Genomic DNA, 13280 nt, shown 5'->3' on the forward strand with positions numbered 1-13280 from the left:
TTCTCCCTCTGCTCTGCTCCTTCCTGCTGCTCCATTCCTCCCACAGTAAAGCCTGACTTGTTCATTCAAATTAAAAAAAAAAAATTATACACAAAGAAGTTTGTTCTATAAACACCTGAACCCTTTGTATTTAGTAACATGTTACTACCCGCAAGGTATTCTTTTTGCTTACATAAATCATAGATTAAAATACAACACACTTCTACCAAAGGAAGCCATCAGAATAGATGAGCTGAAGTGCTTCTAAACAAAGCCAAACTATTTACAGACCAAAAAAAAAAAAATTTAAAAGACTTAGAAATTCAAACGAAAACATTACAGTTGGAAACATAATCACAAAAAAAATTCTTTGAACACCATCACTTTAAAACTCAGTTTTTGTTTTACAACATCTTCCCTCTGAACACAAAACTAAAGCCCCAATCTCCTGAGTGAGATGTAGTACATGGAATTTAAGACCTTTTCCTGATTCCCAGGGGGGTTGCTGCAGTTGAATTGAACTTGCCACAGCCATCAGCTGCGACCTTGGCTGCAATTCACATTATGTGTACTGTAAATCCCACTTTACACTTGTATTGTGCCTTGTATTGTATAAACCAGGGGATTGCCCGAGTACAAGTTGTCCCAAAGGCTTTCACGTCGGAGGGTCCCTGGTCATCAATTTGAGCTCAACAATCATGAGGTGTGACAGACCCAAGTTTGGGTCACTTAACACATTTGCCGATTTCTGAGCTCTTGTAGGGAAGTTTCTAAACTTTTTTTTTCCTCCCTCACAGAGGAAGATCACAATGGCTTTATTTGGGTGTTTTTTTTCAGGAAGCCGAAAGTCTTACACAACCTTCCAACGCGTAATCAGCGGGGGCTTTACGGTGTTTATTTATAACCCGCTGTGGCACCGATCACCGCAGAGCCCGAACCGCACGGGGCCACGGAGAGGGGCAGCGCGGAGGCGGCTGCAGGCGGGGCTGCTCGGGGCCGGGAGCACCGCGTAGGAAACACGCAGCGCCCACCCGGCCGGGACACGGCCCCCTTCGCTCGGGGCCCGGACACGGCCCCCTTCCCTCGGGGCCCGGCCCTCGGGCCGCCCCTTCCGCGGGCCAGGCCGGGCCGGGGCTGTGGCCGCGCTGCCCGCGCCCCTCCCGCGCAGCGCCGGCGGCCCCGCGGCCCCGCCGCGCGTGTTTACGCCGCGCTCCGCCGGCAGCGGCGGCGGGAGTCCGAGGCAAAAGCCGAACAGGATCGCGGGCGGGAGCACGGAGCGGGGCGCGCCGCGGCTCGGCCGGCCCTCAGCGCCCGGGGGCGGCGCCGTGACGGCGAGGGGCGCGGAGATGGCGGGGACGGCCCGCTTCCGTGCCGCCCCGCCTCGCTGGTGCCTGCGCGGCTCCGAGCCTGGGCGGCGTGTTTGTTTACTCGGGATTTGAGGAGAGCGGGGTGGGAGAGGGCAGGAAGAGGCAGCCGGGTTTGTGCATGGGCAACGGGACAGCTTGATCCCGAAGGAGGGCGGACGAGTAAAGCGGAACAAACAGCCTGGTGTGGTCTCGTTCAGCCTTTTAGGGATAAAAGGGCCATCCAAACTGTCCATTTTTCTCCACACTCCCAAGGAGTTGACTGGAAAGAGAACCTTCAGACTAACTTCCATTTTTTTCAGGGAGCTTCCCTGAAAAAACACCAAAAAAACCAAACTCAACCAAATAAAAAGCTTCACCAGCACAAAAAAAAAAAAAAAAAAAAGGCTTTTATGAAGCACTGCACTCACTAGGAAACAAATATGTATAACACAGAAAATGTCTCCTACCTCTACAGCTAATGAACTGGTTTGCAGCTGATTGATGAAAGAATCTTTGAGGTGCAGGTGATCCTCAAATTATCTGACTGTCTGATATTTCCCTTAAATTTTGGTGAGTGGTGTTTACTTATCAGTGTGGTATGCAAGCAAAAAAAAAAAAAAAAAAAAAAAAAAAAAAAAAAAGTGTAGTGCCTTTTTTCAAAGGAAAGCATTCATCTCCAAGATAAAGAATGCGAATAAAACTATACGATAAGTAGCAAGATAATCAAAATAAAATGGTACCCACTGCTTAATTTATTGGTGTAAATATTTTTATTGCTGGTGTTGACTGGCAGCTATGTAGGTTTTTTTCTTGCTTCCACAAGATTTACAAAGGAGTTTCCATGTAAAAAGTGAGTCTGAAAGAAGTTTTATGGGTCCTGTAATATTTGTTTTTCTGAGTGCCTGATCTGATTTGTTCATTTTGAAAGGAAAAGCTAGTTGTTTTCTTTGTAACTGCTACCTCTGCAACTTCAGCTTTGACTTTCAGAATCAATCTGAGTTCTTTGACCCTTCACTGAGAAAGAAGAAGTTGTCATGCCAATCTTGCAGTTTTCTTAGTATATATTTAATCTAATTTGCAGGGGAAGTTGCACCTGAATTAAGACAATTAATGAATACACTTGCTTAAAATAGCATTTCAATTATCATCTTTCATTTCCTATATCCTTCCTTTAATTCTGGTGTCATTTCAGGGATTGTTACACACATTGGTGTCATCCCACATGAATGAACACAAACAACATAGAAACTCCTTCAAATAGCTGTGTGTGTGTGTGTAAGAAAACCCCAACCATGTATATATGGTTATTTCTTTTCTGTGCTTGAACATTTGCATTTCAGAGGCCTATGTGTCCTGTGTAACTGCCCTCAGTGTAAACTCTGGGGTTTTTTGTCATGTACTGCTTTTGTTCAGAAAAAAATGTTTTCTTTCTCCGGTTTCTTTTTTTTTTTTTCATGTTCAGTCAGCTAATTAAGTAGGAAAATGTTAGTCTTACTTTTTTCAAGTTCATCCCTTTGTTTTTCTCAATCTAGTTAATTTGCAAAAAGGGGAACTATAGTCATTGTATTAGCACTACCATGAAACTCCAATGAGCTGACCTCTTTTTTCAGGGAGGAAACAAAACCTTTTAAGAGACATAAACATGTAAATCGTGTTTAAGCACTAATGACAACAGGAAGACCTCTAGGGAGGGGTTTTTAAAAAGCCTTGCAGGTCTGGTTGGTGCTCGTCCTCTCACAGTCCAAGGATGGACTGTCTGGAATTCTTTTCGTTTCTCTACTGTAAAGTTATTCAGACCTAGTCAGTATTTCAGAGTGGCAACTGAAAAGTAATGTGTAATGTCTGGTGAATTTTTCCACTTCATTCCAACGCACGGCTGGCAGTAGGACCTCTTTCACGCAGAAGGCAGAGCCTTGTCTGCAGGGTGGCATTTTACTGCACAACAGCAAGACGCAGGAGTGACCCTGTGCTCCCCTCTCAGCTGACAAGCGGGGCAGAGGCGTGTCACGGAAGCGATGATTTCGCGTACTGAGATGGGGGTCGGAAGGTTGCCACCTCTCCTTTTGAGCAGCATCTGGTAGACAATTTTCTGCCTAATATTGTCAATCATTCCCTTGTTCTTGAAGGTGCCTGGCTGTCCTCCCAGCTGGAGTGAGAACTTCAATGATCACTAGAAAGCAAAACAAATGCAAAGTTTACAAAGGGAGTGTGGAGAAGGCAGGTCCCCGAATAAAGAAGTTGGCAGGGGCTCAAATGCCTGGGATTATGAGGAAAGTGGAACACACACACAGTTAATGCACACGCTGGTTTGAATACCAAAGCTCCAACAAATACATTTGTTGCACACTAAAATGTGAAAAGTGAATGACTAGTTGATTTAGATTATATTAGAAAAAAAATGTGATTAAATGTGCATTAAAATGAAGGTTTATTTGTTTTGTATTGCTGCTTGATATTTTAAAGACAAGAATGGAAGCATAGCATCAGTCTGGGAGGAGGCAGATTTTGCCTCAAGTGATAAAAAGCTGGTATTCCTGGACAAGGGGGAAAAATATTCTTTCCTTGGAGACATATTAAAAAGAAAGAAAAAAGAAAAAAAAAAAAGGAAAAAGAAAAAAAATAAAAAGCTATCTGAGGCAGGATTTGGGGTGGTCCAATAACATGCCTCCTGTTGATGTAGCCACCATCTCCTATGAGGCAAACTAAAGCATATCCAGTACCTAGTGCTAGTAAGCTGTGGCTAGTGCTCATCCCTGCTGGGAGCTGCATTGCTGAGTGATGGTCCCTGGTGGAAGCAGTTCTGGGATCAGCGATCATGGAGGTTACAGAGTAGCATCTCCTTCAGCACTTTGGAAAAATCTCTGCTTTTTGAAGTAAAAGGAACTTTTTCCCTTGATGTGATGTCAGGCAAGCTTTGCCTGCAATCTTGATTACAGCTGCTGAATAGAACAGAATGTCAAACAGATCAGCAAATAATTATATTAAAAATTTGAGGAAGACTTAATGATTAAATGTTTGGGAAAAATATGTATCATAAGACAACACCTGATGTTAATTAGCACAGAGTAGTTAAGGCAGTGCTAAGGAAAGCCAGATTTTTTTTCTGTGGCTACTGCACAGGGCTACCCAGAAGTTAGACAATAATTATTCAAGATAAACTGAAAAGCTGTCAGTATAATTCACCTCCACAGATTGCTCTAGAAGACCTTCTAGAGGGAGATATATATGTTTTTATGTAATTATTATTTGAATTGTCTCATATGTCTTTAGAGAGAGAGAAATTTCGTTTTTGAAAGTATGAACTGATTGTTAAGGTTAGAGGCAAGGAAGCATCTGAAACATTTCTGCTGTGTTGGAGAGCTGTGTACATAAAGGGAGTGTGGATGTGCACATTAACTTTTAATAGGCTTGGAAATCATTGACATGTAAACAGCTCCTATTCCAGCCAGAGCCTGTACTTATGTTAGAGGCATTTTATGCTGTGGTACAATCATGAGATATCTCTGTTGAGCTAAGTGATACCATATTACCCCATATATCACAAGAATTTACTTGATGTCAGGCCATGGCTATGGGCCAGAATTGTTCAGCAGATCACTCTAAGAGTGCTAAGACTGAGTCTCAGGCAAAAAACGTTGATGTGTGATAGTGGGTTATGACCTGTGTTTGACTTTTAACTGTTTGTGAATGTAAAGATACAGAAGAAAACTGTATCTAGGACTCCCTGACTTCCTCCACAATGTAGCTCCCCTGGGAAGCACTGGAAGGACAGCAGGGGTTCAGCTTCAGCTCCATTCATACTGTAAGTCAGACAGTCTGGATGAAATGGAGCAAACAGTCATTTCTATCTTTTGTTTGTATCAAATATTGTGAGAGAAGTTATTCCTACCACAGCTCCAATCTGGCTCGCCTGAGAAGTGCTAGAAATCTTTAACCAATCTGTTGTAGAGTTGTCAACACTGGCTTCTCATTGCATTTGATAACCCAACAGGAGTAAAAAACATTAGCAGCTCAGATTACTAATGGAAAGTCAGTCTTTTCTAAACCCCTTCCTGGGACTGCCCTGGCCATCAGCCTAGTGACCTCTGGATTGTCATTCCCTCTGGACCCCAAAACTATTTTGGCACCTTTCCCTTCACCAGAATTTGGTTACGCTTTACCTCTGTCATCCTGACCAGTTCTTGTAGGGCTCACATGCTGTCCTGCTCTGCTTTGAGATCTGATGGGCCATGATCTGGTGGAGTCCTGTGGAGAAGAGGCATCATTTTTGGGGGATGGAGCATCCTCCTGCAGGCAGGCAGGCAGGCAGGCCTGAGATGTTTTGTGTGTTCCTGAGAACATGCCTGAGCCTCTCTGCCACCATGCTCCCAAACCAAAGAACCCAGCTAAGGAATTCTTGAAACAATTATTGAACTGACAACTAAAAGCCTGATAATTGGTTAACAATCTCTGCTTTTACGTTCACCCACCAAACCTCGAGGCAAGAGGTGTCAAGTTAGCTGTACCTTACAGCAGGTCCCAGAACAAACCTGGCAAAAATGAATAGGGAGTTCAAAGAGAGGCCGAAGTGTGAGCTGTCATGGGAGTGAACAGATGTGCCTGTACAAGCCCAGCTATCCTTTATCACCACTGTTTTCTGCAAGAGATCTTTTGGTTTCCATTCTGTTATTTGTGGTGTTCATTGCTCATAAAATCTAATTCAGCAATAACACACTTGCTGTATGTAGTTTCTAAATTTCTTTCTTGTTTGCTGCAATTAAAACATACAGGACTTTGAAAAAGTTAAGGAAGTCTCTCAGTATATATATCCCAGTATGTGGCAGATAGGAATGGGACCCTTAGTAACACAATTATAATTCAGATAACTGTGAACACAGGCCACTAGAGAAGATCACAATAAGATTCAGGTAGTATTCAAACATTTCAAATAATTGGAATGACTCTATTTACATGCCTTTAAGGTATAAGGAACTATGACTATCATTGAAATTCATGCTGAAATTAATGTTTTAGGTAAAAACCTAGGCATAACTTAATTATGTCAAATATAAACTCTAAATCTGAACATTCAGCATAAGAATAAAACAAAGAAAGCATTTATCTTCTTTTCTTTTTCTCTTCCACAGATCTTTCCTTTATGCAACATCAGCTTCAAAAAGCTATGACTGAGGCACTCAGCCAGGTGTCAAGAAGCTAAGTACACATGTAGTGGCAGGAAAAAAGACAGAGCATCTAGTGGCAGCATGTACCAGGAGTTTTGGCTGCTGTTCTGCTGAGATGGGCTGAGCTGACATTGCTGTGCAGCTGGTCAAAGCACAGGGAAAAACATCTGGAAATGACACTTTTGGAGGGCTGAGGAAATTCTGCTGGAAGCCCTGATATGCCAGAATTTGCCAGCAATTTTGTTGCAGAGCTTGACCCAGATCTCTGGAAACTTGAAATAATGAATGCAAACAACTGGTTTGTGGGTTGGGTTGAGAGAATTCAAACAACTTACATAGTTTGAAATGAAAAGCAACTTCAGTATTTCTTTAAGAAAGGGTACAGTATTATGTATAATTTCTTGCCTAAAAGTTGCTGTATGCTGTATTCCAGAATAAAAAATAGCATTACTTTTGGAAAGGGATGAATTAACCCAGGGTGATGCTTGGCCCCATGCTGACAATATGTGTACATTTGGCCTGTTGGCAGGTCTCTAGAACAGAATGTGCAGGGAGAAAAGTACTGAGCACTGAGAAGAGAATGACTGTAATTCACTTGTAGATGGAAAAAAAAATATACATATGGCTCGAATATAACATGTAAATGCAGACTTAAGACTTACAGAGGAAGAGTTTAGGAAAAGCATGTGACAACTTTAAGTATAATTCAATCTCAGGAGGCACTAATGAATGGCATAGAAGCCTGTAGCAAATTTAAGTGCCGGCCACAGTAACTTCAAACTTTTTGGAAACTATTTTAATTAAAAAAAAAAAAAAAGCTTTACAGAAAGGCATTTTAAAGCTTAAAGTATAGAATTTAAACCAGAAATTATTTTCCTAACTGTTTCAGATAGTTTTCTTCTCAACAGGGTATACATACCACTGCTTCAATTACTGATCTTGAAAAAAACCAAAATCATTTCTTCATTTCGGTTCTCCCTCCCCCTTAAAAGTTCAATTTTTTCCCCATTTATCTTTTTTTAGGGGGGAGAAGTGAAATAATTCTATTTTACTGAGGCCCAAGAAATCTGGCAGCCTGTCCTGCAGGTGGAGGTTGTCACAGGAACCCAATTTCCAATTAGGTTGGAAAAGACCTCTGAGATCATCGAATCCAACGTGTTACTGAACACCACCGTGTCAACTAAGTTACAGTACCAAGTGTCATCTCCAGTCCTTCCTTAAGCACCTCCAGGGACCACAACTGCTTCCACCACCTCTCTTGGGCAACTCAGTCCCATGTCCAAACACCCTTTCTGTGAAGAAATTCCTCCTGATCTCCAACCCAAACCTCCCCTGGCGTAGCTTAAGACTTTATCCTCTCGTCCTGTCGCCGCTTATGTGAGAGAAAAAGCCGCCCTCTGCCTGGCTCCAAGCTCCTTTCAGGGACTTGTAGAGAACACCAAGGTCCCCCCGAGCCTCCTTTTCTCCAGGCTAAACAACTCCAGCTCCCTCAGCCACTCCTCACGGGACCTGTGCTCCAGACCCTTCCCCAGCTCCGCTGCCCTTCTCGGGACACGCTGCACACCGCAATGTCCCGTCGGGCATCCCGGCCCTGCCTCCGTGCGAGCACGGCCAGGCGGGCAGGCCCGGCCCGGCGCGCCGCTCGCCGGCAGGGCGCTCTCGGGCCGAGGCGGTGGGCGGTGGGCGGCGGGGCCGCCAGCGAGAGCCGCCCGCGCCTCCGGGCCAAGGCAGCGCGGCCCCGGCGGCCCGCGCCTGGCGGAGCCGCGGCCGGCGGGAATCCAGTCCGGGTTTTGGCGCCGGGGACCGGCGGCGGCGAGGAAGGGCGAGCGGGAGGGGAGCGCGCGCTGCGCCCGACAGCCGGGCCGGGCCGGGCCGGGCGGGCAGCCGGCGGGGTAGGAGGGCGCCGGGAGCAGGTGGGCGAGCGGCGGGGCGGTCGCGCCGGCTCCGGGCCCGCCTGGCCGCGGTCGCGGGCCCCCATGGCCGCGGCGCGCCCGCCGCACACACCCACCGTCGCCCCCCGGTGAGCGCCGCCGCCGCCGCCGCCCCTTGGGCACCTCGGCGGGGCCGCTGCCCGCGGCCGGGGCTGAGCGCGGCGGGAGGCGGCCGGGCCGGGCCGGCCGGGCGGAGGCACCATGCAGGCGCGGCGCTTGGCCAAGCGCTCCAGCATGGGCAGCCGGCGGCTGAGCGCGGCGCCGCCGCAGGTGGACGCGGTCCGGCCCCCCAAGCCCGAGAGCGCCTGGAGGCCGCCCCGGCGGGAGGGCTCCGCTGCGGCGCTGGAGGAAGAGGACGAAGACGAGGACGTGGTGGTTGAGGTGGAGGAGGAAGAGGAGGAGGAGGAGGGCGGCCTGGGGAGCGCCCCCCCGGCGCTGGCCGGCCACGGCAAGGGCCCCCTCCGGGGGAGCCTTAAGGTGCGTGCCGGGAGGGCGCGGCTGCGGGGCCCGGGCGGGGAGCGGGCCGGTGAGGCGGGCCGGGCCGGCCGGTGTCCCGGGCCGCGCCGGCGAGCGCCGGGGGCGGCCTGGGCTGGGAGCGGGGCTGGGAGCGGGTTGGCGCCGGCAGGCTGCGGCGAGCTTCGACGGCTGGCGGGCCGGCCGGCCCTCAGCGAGTCTCCGGCGAAGCGGGCGGCGGGGGCGACTGACTGAAAGCGGACGGGGGGCGTGGGGAGCTGCCGGGGTCTGGAGGAGTTTGAGCACTGGCAGTGGAGACTTGGCCGGGTGAAGCTCGCGGCTGGCGGGCTCGCAAGGATGTTCAGCCCGGCCGTGTGCGCCGAGGTGTTCGGAGAGCTGAGCCTGCGGGGCGGGCGGGCTGGCGGGGCCGGCAGCGCTCCTGCCAGCGCGGGTGGCCGTGGCCAGGAGGCCTGGGTGGGCGACCTGTGCAAAGTTTAGCAGTGCAGCTCTCCTGTGCAGAGGCCCAATTCAAATCCCATCCAAGCGTGCGCCGTCGTGCGCTGAAATCGGTGCGGTTTGGAACAACCTGATGAACACACCCACTGGCTGAGAGCCCGCAGATTTAGACTTAATGATTTTATTATGAAGCGTTTTCTGTAATTATTTTTCTCTTGGGATAACCAGGGTAGTAGGATTTAGTCTATGTGTAGTACTATAGTGGATTCGTGTGATGTATGTCCACTGGTTATGGAAAATAACTGTGTTTGAAAATTTAAAGGCACCCATTCTAATTTATTTTTTTTCCACTCTAGGTAATAATTCTTACTTAATAAGAGTTCAGGGTTGGATAATTATTCTGTATTACCATTATTATAATTATTCTGTATTACCATAATTGTTCTGTATTACCATTGAGGTCTTTCCTGTATCCACAGATGGGGGGAAAAAGAAGGAAACAAATCCAAAACAAACAGCACACAAAAAAAAATAGCAGCAGAAATGCAAGTTATCCCCATATTACTTCAGAGCAGTTTTGTTACGGCACTGAGGGAATCAGTCTGACACAGACTGTAGCTCTTCACGGAGTTTGTCAAATGCCATGAGTTGTGGTTATAGTGTCTGGGTCAGACCATCCATGGTACTGAGGCCTGACAGGCTGGAACAACTTTGTTGCTGCTGAGCCAAGGCTTGACACTTGAGTGCCTTAGGATGAAGAGCATAATGGTCCCATCATTCTCTCCTTAGTAATGAAAGTCTTAAGTGGTAGAGGAGGCTTAGAGGGAGTTCCTGTGGGTACCTAATAGGAAAAAAGAGTGAAATTCTCAAGCAGAGCACAATAAACTGAAATATAGCTGGATTACATAGGTATAATCTGCATATAATGTGGGAGTATACTGTCCTCTTTGTCAACTCTCTTTCAACATGCTTTCAAGTAGAAATATTGTGCTTGCATGTATTTACTTCCTTGAATAGTAAACCTGCCTAATAGGTGAGATGAGTGTAATAATGCCTATTAATCTACTTTTAGTGTATGTAATAAACTGTCAAGTCACCGTTGATAACCAGGTGCACATATTTACCCTCTTTGGAGGAATGTTTCTAACTGTCAATACCTGCTCAGTTTCTTCTTTCTCTGTTTATACTTTTGAGTATTATAAACTATGAGAGTTTAGAATTTAACTTTGGAAATAAATTGTCTTTGATTTCTCTGTATTTATTTAGAGATTGTTAGTGTGGGAGTTCTCAAAGTTTAATGGGAGGGTTCTTCCAAGTAATTTTAAACCAACAGATAAAACTTCTCTGCCTTTGGCATTGTGTTTCTGAGTGATTTTGAGCCTGAAGCAACTGAACTGCAAAAGTGCTTCCCAAAAGTGGCTCTTGGCTATGTGGCCCTGAGTGTGTTGGAAGGTGGGTTTTCCAAGTGCGCTGTGTTTCTATTAATGAAGGAAGCTCCATGAAATGAGTACTGAGGTCCAACTGCAAGAGCAAAAAGCACTGGGAAGGTAATAAGACTGGTAAGCTCTGGTTATGGTTTGTCAGCTGGAATTTCTTCCAAATGGAGAAGTGACATGGAGTCAGCAGCATTTGACTCCCAGACATGGGCTTCTGAATTGGGTACTGGGATCAAAGTATTTTGAAGGGATGTCCCCTCCTGAGAGATGGCATAAATTGTTGCATTGACCAATATTCTTCATAATAAGAGAAATAATAAAGAGCTTCAAAATTTATTTGGACACGAAAGCAAAGTGGTCTGGGTTTTTGCAGTGTATGCTATCTGGATAATGCAATTAAGAAGCATCACACAGTGTTCTGGTGTGTATTCACATGCACACTTGATGTCCTTGAGTGGAATGGTATTTTAAAGCTAGAGGTTTCAGGGGCTTGTGACAGTCACTTATATGGACTGCCTATAAGTGACACTGTCACTTACATGGACTGTGATAAGTGGAAAAAGGCATCCTAGGGTCAGCAATGGAATTAATATTGTTAAAAGATGCCTGAGAATTTGGTCCACTAGAAAAAAATCAGCAAGGTACTTCACTATTAGGTCTTACAGCCATATTCTGTGTGGCTGTGCCTTTGACCCTCACTTTTAAGCATGGGGATAGAAAGGAAGAAGCACTTTATAAAGATTAGTATTTCTTCAGTTTCTGAAGTTGTGGAAAGAGAGAACATATATGGAAAAAAAGAAAGACTGGTGGTCATGGAGAAGATACAAAAATTGTGTCTTTATGTTGCTGTAGCTGTCTAGCTGTCCAGGAGGAGAACACAGGAGAACATTTTTGTGGCTCTTTATTCCCTGCTATGCTACCATGCTAGAAGAGGCATGAGTGTGCTGTGTGTGGCTGGTGGGTAAGGGCAGAATAGCCAGAGTATCAGAGAGCCTGTGAAGCCTTGATGAGAAGTGCTGTGTTTTTTTTACTTTGTCAGAGCTAGTTCATTAATCTCTATGTGGAAATTAATTACACCAAGGTGCTGATTATGCAGACTCATTTTGCATGTGAAACTCTTTTTGTGCAGCCTGTATTTGCTTTGGCTGCATTAGGATTTTCAGCCATTTGAAATGAGATGAAAAAGTATAAATAGTGCAATTGCTAGTACTTTGTCTTGAACCGTGGGTTTATTTGCAGTCCTGTTAATTCCTCTTTCGTACACAGCCTAGTTCAGATATCACAGTCACATTAGTGCCATGCTGTGGTTAATGCAGTCTGAGTTTAATGATAGGGAAAGGAGTTTTGAAGTAGGGTCCAGCAGCAGTCTCCAGTGCTGACTTTATCAGATACTTAGAAGAAAACCCTACTGCAAGTAGCAGAGTTGTGCTAATTTTTCTGTGAACCATGTTCAGAGTGCTGTAATTGAGAATGTGGGCTAGTGGTGAACATGGGCTTGTGATAACATGCCAGCATGTTGCAATGCTTTCTCTACTGTTATGAATAGTAAAAGGGTTAGTGCTTTCCTCTCTTCAGCCCAGTTGAGTTTCCAGATTATCTCCAGCCCAATTTCTGTCCCCAGGCTAAGAGTATGAACACAGGACATTCCTAATCCAGCTGACTATGGGTGCTGCACCTGTTCCTCAGCCGTGGAGCTTGCTGCCTTGTTTGTGAGCATCTCTTTATAGTTCAAAAGGATGAATTTCCCACAAGTGGAGTTGATCCTGCAAATACATAGCTCCCAAAATGATGGAAAATTATCAGATGAAGAGGCTGAAAACTAAAGGCCCAGAGAGCTGTGCGGTGATGGTAGAGGAATACAAAAGCCCAAGCAGCGTAAGCAGGACTTTAACTTCATGCTTACACTTTAACATTGGGCTCAGTTTTACCCACCTTGTAAAGTGAAATTTATGACAGGTGCAAAGTAAGGAGCATGTACAAGTCTGTTCCAGAGTTTCAGAGTGGAGATGACAGACATTGTTAGGAATTAATGAAAAATTGTGCTTTTAGACATTTTTTGTGGCTTGTTATGTTTTGGGTTGATTTTTTTCACTTTTTTTTTTTTTTTTTTTTTTTTTTAAGATAAAGACATCTGTGTGATATATGGGATGCAGAAGAATCTTTAGAGTTTGTGTGGAAGAAATCAGTTCCCTTGTAGTTAGGTGTAGTTCAGCTGCGTTGAATTCACTCTCTTCTTTTTTGCTCCTTCTTTCTAAAGCCAAGTGTGAATTCATTGCTGTCAATTAAATCAGATTTTCGGCTTTGCTGTCTGAACGGACTGTAAACTCATTGTGGACAAAAAAGTGTGTTTTCCTGCTTGATTAGCAAAGTGTTATTTAATTTAGCTTTCGTGTGTGTGTGCAAATGTATTTTCAGAGGCAATTTGCAAAATACAAGCTTCAAATACCAGATTTGCTTAGTAGAGGAGAGACCTTGCAAGACACATTAGGAACTTAGGAGGAAAATTAAATGTTCTGT

The 13280-nt window shown here is 45.7% G+C and overlaps 1 protein-coding gene across 1 annotated transcript in view; it reads left to right on the plus strand.

Annotated features, from left to right (window-relative positions):
• Nucleotides 1-8525: 8525 nt before the first annotated feature.
• The window catches only part of ZNF704 (zinc finger protein 704), a 99833-nt gene continuing 95078 nt past the window's right edge, over nt 8526-13280 (plus strand). The window contains exon 1 of the mRNA XM_056483007.1: nt 8526-8895. Coding sequence (XP_056338982.1) covers nt 8620-8895 — 276 coding nt within the window. The 5' untranslated portion in view covers nt 8526-8619. The remainder of the gene's footprint in view (nt 8896-13280) is intronic.

Source organism: Oenanthe melanoleuca, chromosome 2 (genome assembly GCF_029582105.1).
Source record: "Oenanthe melanoleuca isolate GR-GAL-2019-014 chromosome 2, OMel1.0, whole genome shotgun sequence".
Lineage (NCBI taxonomy): Eukaryota > Metazoa > Chordata > Aves > Passeriformes > Muscicapidae > Oenanthe > Oenanthe melanoleuca.